Here is a 20892-nt window from a genome sequence, read left to right on the forward strand (position 1 = left end):
AGCTTTAGCCCAAAATCCAAATGCCCTGGAGGTTCTAGCCCCTCACATTCACACCCCTTTGGAGGGTTCCCCTCTTCTCACATGCATGCCCCTCCTCCGCCCACCCAGAGGTTATGGAGCAAGCCTTTTCACCCTGGTGGGAGGAGAGCTAGCCAGCTTCAGGAGGTAGCAGAACTTTCTAGTGTTTGCTCAACTTTCCTCACCCACCTTCTGGCCCTCACCTTCAAGTCAGACTGCCAGAATGACCCAACTGGAAGACACCTCAAGGGTCGGGTTTGTTTGCTTGTTTGTTTGTTTGTTTGTTTTCTTCTTTCTCTCTCTCTCTCTTTCTTCTTTCGTTTGTCTTATGAAACAGGGGTTCCCTTGTAGCCCTGGTGTGGCTGTCCTGGCTGTTCTAGCTGTCCTAAAACTCAGACATCCGCCTGCCTCTGCCTCCACAGTGCTGGAATTAAAGGCGTGCACCACCACCGCCCGGCTCAAGAGTCATTCTCTACCTCAGCTGCACACTATAGGTGTGCACACTATCTGCATGCTTTCTCTGCTAACTCCATACAGCCTGACACTCTGGGCAAGGCGTGGCCCACGTAGCTCCTCTCTAGGCCTGTGTTCCTCTAGCCTCAGCTCCTCAATAGGAATGGTGGCTTGGTTGCCGCCTCCCCCCCAAACCCCATCCACAATGTTCAGCCCTGAGCTCTCGTGGACCTGGCTAGGACTCTCAGTTCTTGAACTTGCCCTGGACCCAGAAAGTCTCATTTGTGACCACAAGTCAACCAGGCCAGTTCTCCATTGGCCCGTCAGCCTGCTCCCACTGCTAGCCGACAGGGCCCGCCCTCTACCTACCTCCTTCTTCAATGATTCCACTTCCACGTGGCGAAGCTTGTTCTTAGTCTGCATGTAGATATTAGCTGCCTGTGGCCCCACAGGAGGCTTGGGGGCTGGGTAGCCTGGTGGAGGTGGGGGCACCTGGGTGCCTGGGGGTGGCGGTGGAGGGAAGGTAGGTGGCGGCGGCAGGGCTGTGGACTTCCCTGTCTTGCCCCGAGGCAAGCTCTTCTCTGGGTTCAGCATGTCCATGTAGCTCTGTAAGTCTGCAGCTCTTGCACTGGGGAGCCCTGGGGCGGGGTGGGAGGGCAAGCAGGATGCATAAGTTTGCAAAAGGTTCCCCAGATCCAAGGTATCCCAACACTGTTAAAAGCCTATCCAGTGGCTAACAGGGGTCACTGCTTGGTATGGCTCGCTGTGGCCGCCACAGTGGGCAGGAAGGTGATATTCTCGGGTTTCAAGAGGTCACTTTAGGGAGTTTTGGGTTCCCCGGTCCTGTGGAGTAGGACCACCTGGCAGAGGCCAGGCAGGACAGGAGTCTGCATGGGCTACACCCAGCCAGCTCTGCAGGTCACCACCTGGTGGTGGGAAGCAGACACTGCAGGTAGATGGCTTCCGTTCAGGGTGTGGTCAGTGTGTACACAGGCCCTGCTTCTGAGGGCTTTTATTATATGTGTATTTAACCCTGTCCCTCTGTGCTCCGTGCATCTGTGTTGGGCTGGGAGACCTTGTGTGTGGGTGTCCATGTCTGTCGTAGGGAAATGGAGAGTTTCCGTTTGTGTAACACAGGTGTATGGGTGTATATTATCTGGGTAAGTTTGTATGTGTGCCTGTGCATGCTTATCTGTATACTAGCATGTCTGTCCATATGTGCACCTTTGAGGCTGTAGCCTAGAACAGAAAGCAATGAATCATGTGTGGGGCACATGCGGACTTTGTGGCGGTGAGTGTATTGGGATGTACATGCTCGACTGTCCACCTCCCCATGTGAAGGCGGCGAATGATATGAGCAGAGTGGCCCTGGGTTTGGGCTTGTCTCCTCTCACTCCTCTTCCTCCCGGCCTGCTCACCTCGAGTAGAGTGCTGACCCTTGATGCTGGAATGGCTGGAAGAGCAGGAGTCGTAGTTGGAGAGGGTGCTGGTGGGAGAGCCCAGGTCAAAGTTCAGTGGCTGGACCGACATGGTGGTGTTAGGCGAGGACATGCCCGAGTCAGGCTGCTTTGCCTCCAGGTCAGTGGACGGATCTCGGGACAGGACTCGGTGTTCCACGCTCTGAGGAGAAAGCGGGGAAGCTGGGGGATAACCTCCACAGTCTCCAGAACAGGGGTCCCACCACAAGTCCAACCTGAGCAACCCGACAAGCCACTTCCTTCCTTCCTTCCTTCCTTCCTTCCTTCCTTCCTTCCTTCCTTCCTTCCTTCCTTCCTTCCTTCCTTCCTTCTCTGCGTGAGAGGGTCTGCATCTTCTCCAAATAAGCATCAAGAGCAGACCCTCCCAACAGCGCCTCAGGCCGCAGAGAAACTCCCACCAGGCTCACCCCTTCTCAGGAAGGCGGGACCTGGGGAGGAGGTCCTCGGCTGCAACCCCGTGGGATGCAGCCCTGCATGGGATGCAGCCCTGCACCAGCCTCTCTGCTCTCCTCAGTGGGCAGGAGGCGTGGGCTCCCATGCATCTGTGGGCAGAGGGCCCCGGGGGCTGCTACAGCAGGAAGAAGGAGACTCACCCTCCGCTGCCTGGCTGCAACCCCATCTTAACTTGTTGACATGCCAGTTCCCTGCCCCAGGCCAGTCTACCTCCCGATGGGGGGAGGGGCTGGGCCCTAGAAGGGCTGGCCCAGCTGAGGCTGCCGGGCCCCTCATTCTCCCCCCCACCAGCTGGGCCCCTGAGTGCTGGTCTGGCCCTCTCTGCTGGGGGCAGTTAGGGTGAGGGGCCGACTTACATTGCCCATATTCTGTCCCTGCTACCGGCAAGCCTGCTCCTCTGTTGCCTCCTGCCCAAAGCTGCTCCTCTCTGCCCCTCGCCCCTCCCTGCCTGAGAAGTGTCACAGGCCCCCTGGGAGAGGGAAGCAGGCTGGCACCAGGTAACGGCTCAGCCGCCACCCTCACTGGCCCTGTAATTAGTGTTTGCCTTTTCTGGGCCAGCTACCTCGGTGGCTTGCATCTGTCATTGCTGCTGCGGGGCCTGCCTGGGTGAGGGGACCAGATCCTGCTGCCTACCTCATTCACTCCAAGGGCCCAGGCCCTGTTCCCTACCCTGTGAAGGAAAGGAGAGCCCCAGAGGACGACTTGGGGCAGACAACCTAAAGGTACTCTTTTCTTGACTAACACTAGTGGGCAGCGTAGCGACCCAGCCCTGACCTCTGTAGACGGCAGAAGGTAGGGGTCGGACACTGACTCACAGGCTTTGCAGCCTGGAATCGTAGCTTTAATTCCCCGCCCCCACGCACTCGCTATGGGATTATGACCGTATCATATACCGAGAGTCTCTCCACCCGAGCCTCCTCATCTGTGAAGTGGGAATAATGGCATTTGCTCCGTGGGGGGAGGGGCAAAGGTGTTGGAAGTTGGTGACAGGCATGGTGCCCAGTACATGCCTTAAGTGTGAAGTGCCAATAACACGGTAAAGGTGAGTTGGGGTCACACCTGTAAAGCACAGGGCAGAGAATCTACCAGAGTCAGACCTCAGCCCTGGTGCTTATGGGCAGCTGCAGCCTGGCCAGCTCACAGGTGTTACAGGGTGCCCCACACTTGCAGCCTGATAACAGGCACTCAGCGGGAAGGAACTCACTCCTGGTACAGAGACCTCGGTGTCCACTGCTGCTTGTGTGCTCCAGTGATGCGATACCCACAACCTTTCGGCCATGATTGACACTTAGGCTCTGCTGTACTGTTCAAATCTCAACCAGGGTCACCCCACATGCTAGCAGATAGAGCAGGGCCATCTGCCTTCTCTCCTCCAGGCTTTATCCGGAAGAAGCCTTACTCATGTCTGAGCTAGGCCCTGGAGATAGCATCCCTCTGAGGGGGTTGTGAGACCTATGCTCTTCCTCCTCTACAGCCCCAAAGTAGGCATTGTAGCAGCTGGGGCAGGGCCCTGGACTTAGAGACGCCCACACCTGAGCCTGAATCCCACTGGATCATCTCATGGCTTTGTAAGCATATAATAAAATAATTTACAAGAGTCACATTGTTTTTTGGTTATGAATTAACTACAAAGTGAGTAACTAGTCAAGACGGGTGGCTCCTGCCAGGTGCCATGGTACATGGCTATAATCCTAGCTACTTAGGAGGCTGCAGCAGGAGGGTCACAAAAAGGCAAATGGAAGAGACCCGAAGTGCAGCTAATGCTAGACCACTTACCTAGCACCCCCAAGGCCTTAGGTTCAACCCTCATCACCAAAAGAGGGAAGAAAAGAGGCAGCTCATTGTTGTGGGAATTTGCTTCACCAATGACCTTGGGGTATCTGGCCCAATAGAGGCGTGGTTTTTTCTGGGTACGTGACTGCTTAAAACTGAAGAGCGGGCATGTGCTTGTTCTCTCTCGGGGTGGTCGGAGACTGGATGGCTGGTTCCATTGACCCCGGGCAGAATGGAGGACCATGGCGGCTATTCACTTTGTTCTATATCCGAGAGTGCATTTTCTCCCCATTTTATATCTTAATAAATCCTTGATAACCTTTAACAGGCTCTCATAAATTTGCTTAACATCTCATAGCCAAGCCAGGCCACTGGACTCCATCAAGGGCATGTGACCTTTGGGTTTCTGGAGACTCAGTTTACCCACTTGTGAAATAGGACCACTACCACACCCTACAAGAGAGGGTCTGTAAGATTTAAATCAACTAATACATGTAGGTGGATGAAAAATGAACTTGGCTGGGCCCAGTGGTCTGTCTCTGCCTGTCCTTATACCCTATGACAGTGGTTTTGAATTTCAGCTAGTGCCTAGCAGTGAGCAAGGGCAGTTTTTCCTTGTACCGCCTCAAGCAAGAAGCGCCATATCCTTGAACCTCAGCTTCCTTCTTAGTAAAAGGGTAAGACACTTGGGGTCAGGTGGTGAGTAACTCCACACCACTACTCCTGGGTCATACCAGGGTGTGCACTGTACGCAGGTAGCGGGAGCAGTGGGTGTGGCCATTGAAATCAGACAGGTCGGCAGCTGTGTATCCATCATGGTCCCGGACGTCCAGCCCCGCGCCATTCACCACGAGGATCTGGCAGCACTGCAAGGGGAAAGCAGGGAAGAGGACCCAGTTGAGAGCTGGGTCCCTCTACCTCCTGCACTCCAGAGGGGTTGCGAAGAGAGCGCGCGGCCGCCAGAGGGCGCCCGCGCCCCAGCACCCGGCCCCGCCCCGACCACGCCTTCCACCCACTTTCGACCCCGCCCCTCTCGGGCCGCCCTGACCTCGAGTTCCCCGTTCTCAGCAGCGTCATGTAGCGGGGTCCCGCCCCACAGGTCCTGCGAGATCTCTGCGCCGTGCAGCAGAAGCCAGCTGAGCACTTTGGTGTGGCCGCGACTGGCAGCAAAGTGCATGGCCGTGGCGCCATCGTGGTCCTGCTCTGACAAGCTCAAGTCTGCAAAGCTCACCTGGTGGGGGGCGGGGCAGAGGGCGGGGCTTGCGCTAGGCCCCTCCTGACCTCGCCCACTCCCAGCGCTGTTCCGCTCTGTTCCCAGCTCACCAGCCACACCAGGACTGAGTTGTGACCCATCTGCGCAGCGGCGTGCAGAGGGGTCATGCCGTCTTGTGCGCGCACGTGCGGATCTGCGTTGCACTCCTGCACAAGGTACTTCGTCATCTCCAGGTGGCCCTCCTGGCACGCCAGGTACAGGGGTGTGGCACCGTTGTTGGTTTGGGCATTCAATCCCCTGCGAAGAGGCAACACCCACCGTGTGCTCTGGATGCCCACCGCACTGTCACCAAAGCCTCCTTCCCTAGGCTGGCTCTCCAGAATGCTGAACGAGTGGCCTGGAGAGGCTGTGTCGCACGTTGTCCTTCAGAGTCCCTCTCCACTTTGCGCCTCCTCTTGCCTACACAACTTTTCTATATCGTGCCTAAGCCTACTGCTTTTTTTTTTTGGACAAGGTCTCGCTACATAGCCTTGGCTGTCCATCACTATGTAGCCCAGGCTGGCCTCTAACTCAGAGATCTACTTGCCTCTGACTTTTGAGTGTTGGGATTAAAGGCGTGCACCACCATGCCCAGCTAAGATGATTATAAGTTATATTTATCTTATATTTATCTTTATCATTATTTATCAAATATTTATTGGTTTTCTTTTTTCCCTTTTATGAAAATGGCTCTTTTCTCGTACATTATATTTACTTATGTGTGTGTGTGTGTGCGTGGCAGGCATGGCCACAAGGCAGTCAGAGGACAGCTTTTGGGAGTCAGCTGGCTTTCATTCAACCATGTTGCTCCTGGGGATGGCACTTAGGTCATCGGGCTTAGTCACAAACACAGCAAACATCTGTACCCTTGATCCATCTCACAAGCCTTACACCCACCTTTTAGGCAGCGTCTATAAGGACGTGATTGCCTGATTTCTCCTACCTTTTCCGTGTGCCCTACACTTGCTGTCTGAATTCTGTGCCTTTCTCGGGTGCCTCCCCATTTGGAATGCCTTCTCTTTCCTCCTTATGACCCAGGACACATCCTTCCTTCCTGAAGCCTGCCTGTCCTTTCTCCCTGTACCCTCTGGAGGCCCCTTCCTGCCTTGGGCCAGTTCCTGTGGTGGCCTGGCTTATTTGGTTAGCTGTAGCTGCTGCTGGCCGGGGCCTCCCCCAGGAAACTGGCTTCCTAGAAGGCAGGTCTGGAGCTTTCCAGGTAAAATGCAGTGGTGCCCAGTTAAACCCAAACTTCAGATGGACATCAGTATTCTAGCATCTGCCAAGTACTGCATCCGGGGTTTCACTGTGAATGGTGTTCTAATTATGTTTATGTACCTGTGTGTGGGTTTGTGTGTATGAATACAGGTGCCTGCAGAAGCCAGGGGTGTAAGATTTCCATATGGCTGGGATTGCAGATGGCTTTAGAACTCAAACTTGGGTGCTCTGCAAGAGCACCAGGCACCATAGAGCTATTTCTCCAGCTCCTTGAGTTTTGGCCTTAATCTGGCAGCCTTACATTCACTATATACTGGGCACTTACCTGGGAGTATAATTAACTGACTAATTTTTAGGTTTTTTTTTTTTTTTTTTTAAGCAGGATTTCTCTGTGTATCCCTGGCTGTCCTGGAACTTGCTCTGTAGACCAGATCGGCCTCAGACTCAGAGATCCGCCTGTCTCTGCCTTCTGAGTGCTGGGGTTAAAGGAGAGCACCCGCATGCCTAGATCGTTTTAATGTTTTAAAATATTTAAAATATTTATTTATTTTATGTATATGAATGTTTTGCCTATATTTATGTGTGTAAACCACAGAGGTCAAAACAGGGCACCAGATTTTCTGACACTGGAGTTACAGATGGTTGTGACCCTCCATAGGAGTGCAAAGAATAAAATTTGGGTCCTCTGCAAGGTCAGCCGGTGTTCTTAACCACTGAGCCATCTCTCCAGTCCAGGCAAGTGTTTCTTAAGCCCTGTTGTTATCCCTACTTTGCGGAAGGTTAATGGGGCTAGGGCATTCTTGCCACATGTCACGCAGCTGGTAAAAGTGACGGGATCACAAATCTATCCGTGGGATGCAGTGCCTGTGGGATGTGACCCACAGGATTCACGTGGATAGTGGTGCAAGGTGGAAAGAACAGGTGGGACCGGTGTCCCAGTGCTTTCCCTTATGGTCTAGCTTTTGATTATTACCATCCCTTGTCCTTGCTTCCCCAGCCCGGCAGTTTCCTAACTGGGTAACAGGGATCCAGCCTCACAGGCAAGAGGGATGCAATGAAAGGGTTTGGCCACTAGGCTGATAATGGGTGTCGGCTGCCCAGGGTGCAGCTACCAGGAATGGACACTAGGTGGAGCCACAAGCTACTCCAGAACCATCACCTGTCCATTCAAGTCTACAAACTCAAGCTGGGCGGGGGTGGGGGTGGTGGCTGGGGGGTCCATCCTGTTACTCTCCAGTCTTTCATATTCCCACTCAAATTATTCTTCCCAGCTAAACATCCCCAATATCAGTCAGACCCATCAAGCCCCTCACTCATTCGTCCAGTGGCCTGCATGTCCCTCCACCAGGTAGATCTGTCCATGCACCAGCCACCTCTGTCACTGCAACATAATTTAGGTCCCTGCTCCTACCCAGACAAGCATGTCCTCCCCTCCTTAGGCACAGCCCTCGCAGCAGCCCTGACCCTGGAGCCTCTCTGCTCAAGTTGTATGCATCCCTCACTTAGTTCCCATTCCCCGTCTCTCCCGACTCCTTGTGTGGACCTCCTTCCCCCGGTCCGACACAAAGCTGACACTTGTTGGATCTGGCCCTTTAGACGGTGGTACACCTGGTTGTCCTTCAGAATGTCATTCACGTCAAGAGCAAAGCAAGGGCTGGGGTGTAGCTCAGTATTACAATGCCTGTGTAATGAAGGCTCTGGGTTAGAGCCTCAGACACACACACACACACACACACACACACACACACACACACACACACACACACGTGCGCACACACGTGCACACACACATGTGCACACGTGCACACACGCACGCACGCACGCACCACACACACACACACATGTGCGCGCGCGCACACACACACACACACACACACACACACGCACACACAAGTATCCTGGCACACTCCTATCACCCCAACACTTGGAAGGCTGACACAGGAGGATCACTGAGAATCTGGACTATATTGTAAGACCCCGTATCTAAAAACCTAAAATAAAATGAAATGGGAGAAAATTAAAAAGTACGTCCTGTCCACACAGAACAGGGCAGGCAAAAGCCCCAGCCATCCGCCCCACACCTCTTCTTAGAACCCTGCTGGCTCATGGCCCCAGCCTTCAATCCCAGTGCCAACGTCGCCCCCACACACTGGTGTGTTGGGAACAGCCTGCTAAATATTTCATGACCGACACTCAGCAGCTTGAATTATTCACCCAGTAACCAAGGCACCGTGAGTTCTGGGGTCCTGGGGATTGGAGGCCAGAGGGGGCGACCCCAGGGCCTGCTGAGTTCTCAGGGTGGGGCGAGGCAGTTTACCCAACAAAGAAAGCCAGAGTCATTGTGCTTCGCCTTTCCAGCGTCTCCCGGTTGGTGGGAGCCACCACCCCGGGGTATCCAGCCACCTAGAAGGAACTGGGCAGCAGAGGGCAGTGATGCCCACCCCCCACCAGCCACCAGCTGCCACTCCTAGCAGAGCCTTGCCACACAGTAAAGGGCCCCATTATTACTAGCATGTCAGCCTCTGCCCTCAGGACTCCTCCTGAGGAGTGAGAGGCCCAGGGCCTGGGCTAAGTCTGCTGGTGGCCATGAGAAGGGGGCAGCCTGCTGTCTTCTTGCTTGGCAAGGTGGTAAGAGGAAGTCCAGGCTCCCTCAAACTCACTGGATAAGCATAAGGAACAAAAGAAACTCCTGGGGCTGGCTGGACCAACGGACAATTAACAATAACAAGAGGAATGGGGTAGGTGTCGTGGCGCACGCCTTTAACCTCAACCCTTGGGAGGCAGAGGCAGGCGGGTCTCTGTGAGTTTGAGGTTAGCCTGGTCTACAGAGCGAGTTCCAGGACAGCCAGAGCTACATAGACCCTGTCTTAATTAAAAAGGGTGACGGCCGTCTGGTAACTTTTAACTGAATGGTTCCTCACTCCAAGTGCACTGACTGGCCAGTTTCACACCCTCTCCCATCCAGTCCTTGCTGTGGTCCCAGGAGTGAATGTTAGCACTGTTCTCCTTTCTCAGATGGGGAACTGAGGCAGAGAGGGCTAAGATAATTTGATATAAAATAGACAAAGCTGTGAGGTGAACCTGAGTCCGACACAGAGATGGGGAGAGAGCACTGTGTCCACACTTCTCCTGTCTGTCTGTCAGACCCCTCCCTTTGAACACAGACCTCTACCCTTCTCTCAGGAACCCTCTGCCAGTGGGCTGAGGCGTGCAGGGGACTGAACACATGACAAGGGCTGAGGAGGACCAGGTGTAAATCCCACCCCCTCAAGTCTGGTCCCAGTGTCCCTTCATGTCTGAATTCTCAAACCTGGGGTTGGGATGTCTCTTCTGTCCTGGGAGGATGAGCCAGGACCAGGGTCCTGCCAAGCATGCGTCAGGCTAGACGTCATGTCTGCTGTGTGTGTGTTGGGGACCCTGACCAAAGGAGACAAAAGGATCTCAGGAGGCCTCCCGACGACTCTTGCCTGGCTCTTCTCCAGCCTACAGTTTCTGTATATCCCCAGTCTCCACTCAGCACTTGACTCCAGTCACTGGAGTCCCAGCACAGGTCCCCTGCCCTCCCCAGCCTCAGTTTCCTGTATGGTAAGTAGGCTGCCCAGCCCTTCCACAGGCTTCTGTGAGTCAACATTAAAGCAGCTTGTGAAGTGGAAAGTGTCGGGAGTGAACTCCACATGTTCCCAGCCCACCCCATGTCAGTCATGATGGTAAAGGACAACCTCTCCTCTGTCTCTCCTGAGACAGGGTTTCATGCAGTCCAGGCTGACCTAGAACTCACTATCTAGCCAAGGATGGCTCTTGAACTTCTGATTCTCCTGCCCCTACCTTCTGAGTTCTGGGATCACAGGCCTGCACCACCACTCAGGTTATAAGATGCTGGGAACCCAGGGCTTCATGCATGCCAAGCATGGACTCTACCACTGAGTCTCAATGAACCATACCCTTGTTTTTTGTTTAAAGATTTATTATAGCCGGGCGGTGGTGGCGCACGCCTTTAATCCCAGCACTCGGGAGGCAGAGCCAGGCGGATCTCTGTGAGTTCGAGGCCAGCCTGGGCTACCAAGTGAGCTCCAGGAAAGGCGCAAAGCTACACAGAGAAACCCTGTCTCGAAAAACCAAAAAAAAAAAAAAAAAAAAAAAAAAAGATTTATTATTGTTATTTTATGTGTATCTGGGAGGCTCTGAACATTGGTTTGTGCACCACATGCATGCAGGTACCCACAGAGGGCAGAAGAGGGCGTCAGATACCCTGAAACTCAAATTACGGGTGGTTGTGAGCCACCATATGGGTGCTGGGAACTGAACATAGGTCCTCTGCAAGAGCCAGCCTGTACTCCTAACCACTGAGCCACCTCTCCAGCCCTGCTACTCTCCTTCTGGACCCTGAATTCTAGATTTGAAAAACCCCATTCCAAGATCCCCTGCTGGTGTGGGGTGTCCTAGCAATGATATAGATCATAAGTAGTTTGTAGTCTTTGTCCTGGAGGGAAAATGTGCTATAGACAAACAGTGATTGTACAGAAGACGCTCTGTTGGAAAAAGGGATGCAGTCCATTTCTGAGGGGTTCTTAGAATCTGTTCACGTCTATACCAGCTTACAACTAACGCTGCCACAAAGAACAAGGAGTGATCTGTGTTCACGGCGTCAGGCTATGGCCAGAGGGTAACAGTCCTTACTGTCCTGCTGCCAATAACATCTGCCCTAAGGGAGTTTGGGAAGGGGCCACATACACAAGGTCCCTGTCAGTCACCTTTCCTGTCTGTGCTTGGCCTGGGGGGTAGGGAGATCACAGCATTGTTTTAAGGAAGGTTCTAGGCCACTTCCCTGGCCTCCCAGTCCAGCAGCAAGCCTGATTACCTTCAATGTCAGGTTAGCTGCGTTTAGAACCACCTAGGACACACCTCTGGGTGAGTTTGTAAGGACAGCTCCTGAGAGCAAGACCCACCCGGTGTGTGGGAAGTGATCCCACGGGTTGGGGTCTTGGGCTGTTTGAAATGGGAAGAAAGGAAGGAGCTAGCTTCCCACCCACTCGACTCTTTCTGCTTCCTGGCTGTGGACACAATGTCACCTAGGTTCATACTGACTGCCCCCTGCCCCGCCCGATAGTGAGCTGTATGTCCTCTTACACTATGAGTCAAAGAAGATCCTTCTGGAAGTGACTTTTGTCCAGTATTTTGTCACAGCAGCGGAAACAGTGCACACACCGTGACATTTCCAGCACGCACTTGCGTCTCTCCCAACCTCTGCTTGGCTCTCATCTCATTCGCTGTGCCCAGCCATGGCCACGCCCTCACAGCGAGCTTTGGGAAGATGACTACTCCATCAGAGAGGCCTTTCCTGGCCCCCTCAACTTAAAGGACCCCCATGACTTCCTACCAGACAGCCCCGTTTTACTACATAGCATTTATCACTTGTGTTCTCTCGTTCTTTTGTTCATTCTGTGCACACACATGTGTATGGCAGAGCAGCTACATGCTGCCCCCTGGGACAGACAGCCTGCAGACCAGTACACCTGGAGTAGGAGAGTGTTCATCTAAATTGGGGGGGGGGGTGCTCTCAACCTATCCCCTTCTTCATCTGCTGTTCCTCCCAAGCTGGAGAACCATACCCCCAATGCTGGTGAGCTGGGCAGAGTTCAGACCTATTTGTTGAGTGACTAAGTGTATAAGTGAGAAGAGGCAGCTGGGCCAGGAGCTCTGTGCCCACCATGGCCTCAGCCTCTCGGTAGATTGGGTCTGTTTGCCAAATGGGCACAGGAAGATGCAAAAAGGGAGTTCCATCTAAGCTCACAGACCTGCCATCAGACATAGATGGATTCCAAGCCCCTCATCAATCAACAAACAAAGGTCCACCACCTGGCAGACACCGGGCACAAAGCAAGGAAGATAAAGCCCTGTAGCTTCATTAGTCATGGGGCCCAACAGTACGAAAACACACAGAGACATGCAGAAGGCTGTGTCCACAGATGATAAGGGCCCAGAGTCTGAGAGGAAGAGCCCAGAGGCGCCCCCTTCTCCAGTCTCAAAGCTCAAAGTCAGGGTTGAGCCCAGGGCTCCCCTGCAGCAGTCTAGGCCCCAGAACAACCAAAGGCAGACTTGGCAAAGGCATTTGGGATGGGGACTCTTGAACTCAAGAAACCAGTTAAGAGCACCCCCATCCCACCTCTCCCCTGGCAGTGGTGGTGCATACCTTTAATTCTAGCACTTGAGAGGCAGATGTCTGTGAGTTCAAGGCCAGCCTGGTCTACAAAGCGAGTTCCAGGACGTGTTACACAGAGAAACCCTGTCTCAAGAAAACAAACACAAAGCTTAGAAGCAAAGAGGTCTGCCAGCTCGTTGATCCTTTTCAGTTGCCCCCGATGGGTGCAGACACCATAGTTACTGCGAGATATTTGTTTCTGTCTAAGACTGTCAGCTCACCTGTCTCCAGGACTCCCAGATTAGGGGTCCCTTTTTTGCGGGGAGTAGAGGAAAGCCCCCCTCTCCCTGCCCAGCGTGCGAGGGAAGTGTTCTGCAGCAAGTTCTGTTTTTGGAAAGATTCAGTCCAGTGAGCTGGGGTAGACAGAGAAGAGGAACGAGTACTGTGTGTTCTGTGACCTCAAGTCCTTTGCAGTGCCCCGAGGCAGAGACCTGCATCAGCAGGGCCCTTCCCAAAGCTGCCCAGCCCTCCAGCTCCCCTGCACCTTGTCGGCACCATGGCCCATGGTTACCCACAGCCTCCCTGGGCAGGATCGAGTTTCCCACGGATGGCACTCTTCCTCCCTCACCAACGCACCAGAGAGAGCTGAGCCCTTGTGAATAATTCACAGTGCTTCACAGCGGGCCTGGGAGGCTCAGGAGAGCATGGGGCCACAGCTTCAGGGCGAGGCTCTGGGGTCCTCTGACTGGACCCTGTGGCCCCAGAGAATTCTGCTCACGACGCCAGAGGTTACATGGGCACACCAGCCCCTGGCCCCAATTTCTAGTCTCCCCTCCTGCCTGAGCTCAGCCTGGCATCCATTCAAAGGTGACTTCTCAACCTGCACACAAACCATGGCAGGGATCGGAGGCCAGGCCCTCTGTCTAACTCCCTGAGATTCACGGTGAATCCTGGTGGTCTGTCAGCTCCTCAATGAGGTCATTTAGCACAGAGTCAGCACCAGGTTCTGATCTTACTCAGCACCTGGGAGGGTCAGGGTCTGCAAGGACTGGAACTCACAAGCATGCTGCATGGCAGAGCTGGAGTCTTCCTCCATGGGAATCTCAGGCTTGTCATTCGGGGGGCTTTTCTCTAAGGTGGGTTAAGGGGCTAGCAGTTCTCATTGGAACCTGCAGAGCAGGCTTGGAAGCCTGTGTGTTTATGGTGCCGCCAGCAGCCCGGACCTCTAGGTACACTGTGTCTGAAGGAGAGGCTGGTGAGAGCAAGCAAGCATCCATATTACATACATAACCTGTCATCTTAGGAACTCAGTGTCCTGTGCTCAGAGTGAGGGAGTGGGAGACATCAGAACCTCAGCCTTGGGGCTGAGGACATGCCACAGGTGTGGTCTGGGCCATCGCTTCCTAGGGCTGCTGATGGTGGCAGGTCAGACCCCATACTCAAAGGTCTCTGAGGCCCCTGACTTGGAGATGACCTCAGGCCTGCTTGCTGAGTCAAAGCCTTCACACCTCAGTGGCCACCAAATGGCCATGCAGAGAAGCCACCCAGCAAAGTTCCTGCTGGCTCACCCACACGGTGACAGACAGGGGAACCCTTGCCAGAAGCCAAACAGGCTCAGCCTGCCTGTCCAGAGCCGAGGAGACAACTGGTGCCTGGACTTCTTGGTCTGAGAGCCATCTTGTGTCCACACCAGTGTCTGCCCTATGCCTTGTGCCAGTCTGCTGCCTGGCAGAGAGTGGCCATGAGGCAACCTCAGAAATGGATCAGTGATGGGTCCAACTCTGTCACCTTGCAGATGTCTTCCTCCTGAGGTGGGGCACACATACTTAGAACCTGATCAGAACCCTCACCCTCAGGTCCTACACCTTTAGGAAGAACCCACGTCCTTTTCCTGAGGCCCCCGTCCTCACCTGACTCTCATGTGTCACTGCTCTGCTGAGTCTTTTCCCTACATGTCCCCACTGTGTCCCAGCATCTCCCAGCCACTTGGACTGGAGTCCTGGGAAGGTTCAGAAGCTCCTCCACCAGTGACAGGAATGGGCTGAGAGGCTGCAGAACTGGAAAATTCTCTAGAGGTAGCCTGCTCACAGCCCTAGGGCCAAGAGGGATCATGGGACTAAAGGGCAGCTCTCCTCTTAGCTGTTTGATAGTGGACGTGACCCTTCCTCTCCCTGCCTAGCTCAGGTCTAGGAGGTGCTCCTGACTCATCCATCATTCCATACAGAGCAGTCTTGGAAAGGAGGGTAGATCGGGGCTTGAGAAGGCCACCTACTGCAGCCAAGCAAGCACCCAGGAGGAGGGTGAGTGACCTTGGCCTGAAGACCCAGTGTGCCAAATCCAACTCTAAGCTGCCAAGGAGCTAGGGTGGGAAGCACCTGCTTGCAGAACCTGAAACAGAGGCTGTGGCCCCAGTGGGCTGCGTAGAAGAGGGAAGTTTCACTCTGGCCAGACCTGTCGTAGGCCTGGGCACCTGAACCCCGGACGGTCACTGAAGCAGTCACTGATGGCTGTCTCCAGGTATTTCCCATAGCCTTGCCACTGTGCCCAGAGACCTCCTTAAGAGAAAAGTCCTAGAGTCCCGTATGGTAGGTAGTACAGGCCTGTAATCCCAGCCCTTGGGAGGTGGTCAGCAGAAAGACCAGGAATCCTTAGGCTGGGCATGGCAGTCATTCAGGAGGCAGAGGCCAGTAGGCAGATCTCTGTGAGTTTGAGGCCAGCCTGGTCTACATAGTACATTCCAAGTCAACCAAAGACCCATCTCAACGGGCAGTGGCACACACCTTTAATCCCAGAACTTGGGAGGCAGAGCCAAGTGGATCTCTGTAAGTTTGAGGCCAGTCTGGTGTACAGAGCGAGATCCAGGACAGGCACCAAAACTACACAGAGAAACCCTGTCTCGAAAAACCAAAATAAATAAATAAATAAATAAATAAATAAATAAATAAATAAATAAATAAATAAAAGAAAGAAAGAAAGAAATGGAATAAAAAAAATATAGATCAGGAATCCAAGTCCCAAATCCTTTACTTAGCAAGTTTGAGGCCAGCCTGAGCTACATAAGAGCCTGTTTCAAATATAAACAAAGAGGGAGGTCCTGACCTGGTCCGTCAGGTGCACTTCTTGCATGTGCAAGGTCCCAGATTCAATTCCCAGCACAAAAACAAAACAATAATGCAAAGGGAGTTTCTTACTCAGGGTAATGCCTGACCAGAAGCTTCATCGAGGGAAGGTCTCCTTTGGCGGCGGCGTAGTGAATAGGCAGGGCACCTGTGTCTGTGCCGATGGCAGAGTCCGCACCACCGTGATGCAGCAGCCAATCCACCACCTCTGGGTGGCCAAAGCGGGCAGCCAGATGCAGGACTGTGGCACCAGAATTATCTTTTTCCTGTGGGCAAGAGAGCTAGTTAAAACGCTGTAGTCTGAACCTGTCCTTGCCAGACGCTCAGTCCACTGCCAGCCTCCTGGGTGGGTGGGTGGGGGGGCGCTCGGCGAAAGTCCATGTGCTCACCCTTCCCTGAGGGGATGACTGTGCCTAGTTTAGCACACTTTGGGGGTGAAATAGATCCTAGGAATTTGAATCTGCTTCTTTCCTTAGGTGGCTGGCTTTGACCCTCCGGTCATAGGCAGCGACACCATGTAGGACTCTTGGAGGCCTTCAGGGCATGATGGAGAGTTGCCAGTACACAAGAGACTCCCAAAACATGGCACCCTATGTCACAGCAGGAGTCATACACAGCCCTGACACCTGGGAAACACGTGAGCGAATGTCTACATTGCGGGGCTGAGTGAGGCGCGGAAATGGTGGCTGAGTCTCTCCAGGCTGGCATTAGGATCCCCCTGCCTCCAACCCTCGTTCCTCCTCTTCCTCATTCCCAAGTGTCCCTTGGGAGGGACAGAGCCTTCCATCTTGGGACACCTCCAACAGCCCAACCCCCACACAAGATGCCGCCTTCCTGTGGACTCCCCTGCACACAGCTCCAGGAACAAGCTGTGTCCTTGCCCTGTGGAGGAGGCGGTTACTGGGCACTGGTGGCCAGGGCCTGGGACAGCCAGTCAATAGTGTAGGTGTGTACTAGTGGCAGGCTCTGAGAGGCTGGGTTTTTAGGTAAAACCCCTGCAGACACCCTCTGGGCCCAGAACGGCTCCTCACATGTACCTATTGTGTCTCTCTTTGGAGGAGGGGCTGAGGGACATGGGGAAGGAGAGGCCCACGGAGACTCCAGATGTCCCGACTGAGGCTGCTGCATTAGAGAGTAGGTGCTGTTCTGGAAGTCGACAACATGTCAACATCCAGCACACAGACACCAGAGAAAGGGCAGAGCAGCTGTGAGAGCTAACTGGGAAGTGAACTGTCTCCTCTCCTGCAGGGAGAGGGTACTACAGAGAACCTGAGGTAGGCGAATCTCAGGAGGAAGATCTCAGAGCCTCCTGAAAGAAGATAAGGATACAAGAGACCGGCATGTCATCAGTCAGGCTGTGGAGGTGGGGAGGATCATGGGACAGAAAGCAAATGGCCCATAAGGGACTAAGGACGATACCAGAGTTCCCTCCTGCATATTGTAGGTGTGTACAGGCTTGTTTAGTCTGTCCCCTGAGGTCAGCCATGGGCTGCCTAGAGGTGACCTAAGAAGGATCACCATGATGAAAGTCTGGAACCTCAGCTCTGGAGAAGTCCTTCCCTCTTCACTGGTCTCGGGGATATGAGCCCGAGGCTCTAGGACATCTCCGTAGCTCAGGGCTTCTGGATAATGATGGCAATATGAAGTCAATGGCCTGTGTTCAAGGTACCACGAGCTGGGTAGACCCTGGGAGCCTTGTGTGCTGGGGCCACATCCTAAGTTGTTTATCTCTGGGCCGGACAGGACCAGAGATCGAGGTCATCCCCCCACCTCTGCCCCAGCTTCCTGGGGGTATAAGACAAGAGATGTGATAAGCTGGCACAAGGTTGCTTGTTCCTTCCACCTCCTCTGAGTGATAAGGGAGGCTTCCGGCCAGTGCTGGACATGGAATCAGGGAGGCAGGCACCTCCCAGGAGAGGGAGGCATGGACCAAGTGGCTGTGGGCCACATGGCCAGGAACTCCTGATAACAAGGCCAGGAGATAAGAGAAGGAAAGAATCTCCCAGAAAGATGGGAAGGTGGGGCTTGCCCTTGGAGGACAGGACGTGGGAGCTGTATGAATTTTGCTAGGCCCCTGCAGACCAGATTGGAGTTGGCTCTCACCAACTCCATCATCACCCTTTGATGCTCAGTTAACCCAGTGGTCTGTGGGGTTTTTGTTGTTTGGTTGACTGGTTTTGGTTTTTGAGACAGGGTCTCACTCTGTAGCCCAGGCTGACTTCAACTCACAGCAATCCCCCTGCCTCAGTTTCCCAAGTGGCATGATTACAGATGTGAGCCACTCAGTGCTCTCTTTCAGCTGTAGATCAGATGTGCTCCCACCTCAGTTGGCTGCTCAGGCAACCAGAATATCATCCCGATTCCTTCCCTCAGCCTAGGAGACCCTGTAGGCCCGGCCTGGCGGCCTCCAATGCCGCCCTTCTCCATCACTCTGCTTTCCTTAGCCTTCCTCCAGCACAAGAATGTGGACACCTCGGGGCATTTCACTTCTTGTTCTCTGTGCTGAGGACTCTCTGATCCACTCACCCCCAGGCACACAGATTCAGATTGGGCTGAGAAGTGACTTAAGAGTCGGAAGGCCCAAAGCTGCCGATGTCCTTGGAGACCTCCCACCACAGGTCCCCTTCCTTAGTCCCTGACTTAATGGTATCTGCATCTTGGCCCGGGGTGAGTTGTGAGACCTTGTGCACTCTCCCTCCAGACCTGAGTGAGCCTGGAGGACACTGGCTTCTAATTTGACAGCCAAGGCTCATCCCTAAGCCCCCCACCCCCACTCCTGCCTTCCTCCAAGCCTGTGCCACGCCCTCAAGGATCTGTGCTCTGCTTGCCCTAGGAGATACCAGCCCCAACTGAGTCCACGTCCCCTCGGGTCTCCCTGATATCAAGCAGCCAGGGATCTACCCAAGTCCTCAATCTCAGGAACCCACCTTATCTAAAGGCCTCTGGAAGGAGCGGCCTGCGGGACTCAGTCTAGCCAAGACGGAGCCACAGGAGGACTGGAGTCCTCTTAGGGCCCAGACCCTCTCTTGGGGTGCACTCACCTGCACTCTGCAGCCGCCCTGTGTGAGCAGCCACTTCAGGCAGGAGAGGTAGCCTGTGGCGGCGGCGTCGTGGGCTGGTGTGGCGCCGTTGTGCGCGCGGGCCACGGCCGGGAGGCCAGCCTCCTCCACCAGGTAGCGGAGACAGTGAAGTTTGCCAGATCGGGCCGCATGGTGCACTGGCAGGGCGTTCAGCGGGTCGCGCAGAGAAGGCCCCAGCAGCCCGGCGGCACGCAGGTCCTTCAGCACGTCCAGGTCGCCCTGCCGTGCCGCTTGCAGCGCCTGCTCCAGAGCCATGGTGCCGCCCTCGGCGCGGCGACCCGGCGCTCAGTGGGTTCCCCGGGGCCTCATGCAGGTGGCTTCAGGCTTCAGGGGTAGCCCTGCGGCCCAGCCGTTGGAGGAGTGTGAACCCCGGAGGGAGGCAGAGCGGCTGCCCACCGGCTCCGGCTCTGCGAGCCCTGGGACTCAACTCCGTCTCTGCAGCGCTCTGGGGCGGGGACCCCGAGAGTGCCCCGCTTAAGCCTGGGACCCGCCCCCGCCACGCCTCCTCTCTGCCCCGCCTCCCCGGCTCTGAGCCGTCCCCTAGTGCCCAGCCGGTGACAAGGGTTGGTGCGCACAGAAGTTCCCCTTCTGATTTGCTGCACATAGAAACTGAGTAGGAGTCTAGTGCCACCCAGACACAGACCCGTTGACTCAGGTGCCCAGTGACCACTATGTGTTGTTTCTGGTGCTGGGGACACAAGCCAGCAACTGATGGCAGTTACGAGGAGCTACAGATGTCACTAGAGCCTGGCAAGTGGGAGGAAGGAAATAGTTTGTCATGGGCATCAAGAAGGTGCCTGGTGCTGGATCTGGTTGGTAAGAAGGGACGTTCAAAGCCAGGGAACTGGACGCCACTGCCCAGAAACTTAAAAAGCCCCATCAAATGCAGAAAGTGCCCAGTGCTCAGGATGCCAAGGTCCCTCTTGAGTTTAGACCCAAGAAGAAGAAGGGAGACAGGAGAAGGCAGAAAGGGAAAGAAGGAGGGAGCCAGCAAAATGAACGGGTAGAGGGCTTGCTGACAAAGCTCATAACCCGAGTTCGATCCCAGGGACCCACATGGTGGAAGGACAGAACCATCTCCCACAAGTTGTCTTTAGACCCCACATGCACACTGTAGCAATGGCCCCCAAATAAATAAATGCAATGATTGAAAAAGCAAAACAACCCCCAAACCCGCAGGATCTATTTCTTAAGTGAAAGGAAAGAAGGACAAGTGTTGAAGCCGGGCCAGGTGGAGCTCTATGAGTTCGAGGCCAGCCTTGTTTACAGAAGGAGATCCAGGACAAGCACCAAAACTACACAGAGAAACCCTGTCTCAAAAAACCAAAAGGAAAAAAGAAAAAAAAAAAAGAAAAGAAAAAAGAGTGTCGAGGTGTTTTAGAACAGGATGCTGACGATTCTGATCACCCAGACTGACTGGGAGGGGATGGGAGAGTGGACCATGGACTTGAACCCTGGGGCTACCAAACCAAGAGACCAGAAATGAAGGATGTAAGGGCTGGTGGGTAGATGCTCCAGTGCCTTTGTCCAAAGAGACGGTATCACCACCTGAACAAGGACACTGGGAAGAGCTTGAGGGTCCAGGCAGGTAAGCACAAACCACCCTACGGGCCATGGCTGGAAACAGGTCACAGGAACTGGAGGAGGCAAGGTCTGCTGGACCGGAGCGAAGGCTCCAGGAGGGGATATGCAAGCTGTGGGAGCGCAGCTATCATATCGGGCAACCTTGAAACAGCTTGCGCTCTTCCTCTTCTTGCCCCACGCACAGCGGAGGTCTGTCGGAACCCAGCCCCATTCCCGGCCGATGTTTCAATCGGTGCCTAACTCCTACCAGCCAGGGAGGTGCTGGAAATGTAGAAGTTGTTTCCAGAACGCGGAATCCTGGAGTTAATCTCCTGGGCAGTCTCAGATA

General features: G+C 54.3%; 1 protein-coding gene across 12 annotated transcripts in view; it reads right to left on the reverse strand.

Annotated features, from left to right (window-relative positions):
- Espn (espin) overlaps positions 1–19529 on the reverse strand; it is a 32198-nt gene extending 12669 nt beyond the window's left edge. For 5 of the 12 annotated variants that reach the window (XM_076565722.1, XM_076565726.1, XM_076565727.1 and 2 more), the window contains exons 1-7: positions 18942–19439; positions 15973–16166; positions 5499–5685; positions 5224–5406; positions 4910–5041; positions 1890–2091; positions 841–1109 (exon numbers count right to left, since the gene is read on the reverse strand). In XM_076565722.1, coding sequence (XP_076421837.1) covers positions 841–1109; positions 1890–2091; positions 4910–5041; positions 5224–5406; positions 5499–5685; positions 15973–16166; positions 18942–19235 — 1461 coding nt within the window. In that variant the 5' untranslated portion in view covers positions 19236–19439. Of the gene's footprint in view, positions 1–840; positions 1110–1889; positions 2092–4909; positions 5042–5223; positions 5407–5498; positions 5686–15972; positions 16167–18941 lie in introns of all 12 variants that reach the window. The other 7 variants (XM_076565730.1, XM_076565728.1, XM_076565729.1 and 4 more) reach the window with 6 other exon arrangements.
- Positions 19530–20892: the final 1363 nt, after the last annotated feature.

Source organism: Peromyscus maniculatus, chromosome 2 (assembly GCF_049852395.1).
Source record: "Peromyscus maniculatus bairdii isolate BWxNUB_F1_BW_parent chromosome 2, HU_Pman_BW_mat_3.1, whole genome shotgun sequence".
NCBI classification, from domain to species: Eukaryota; Metazoa; Chordata; class Mammalia; order Rodentia; family Cricetidae; genus Peromyscus; species Peromyscus maniculatus.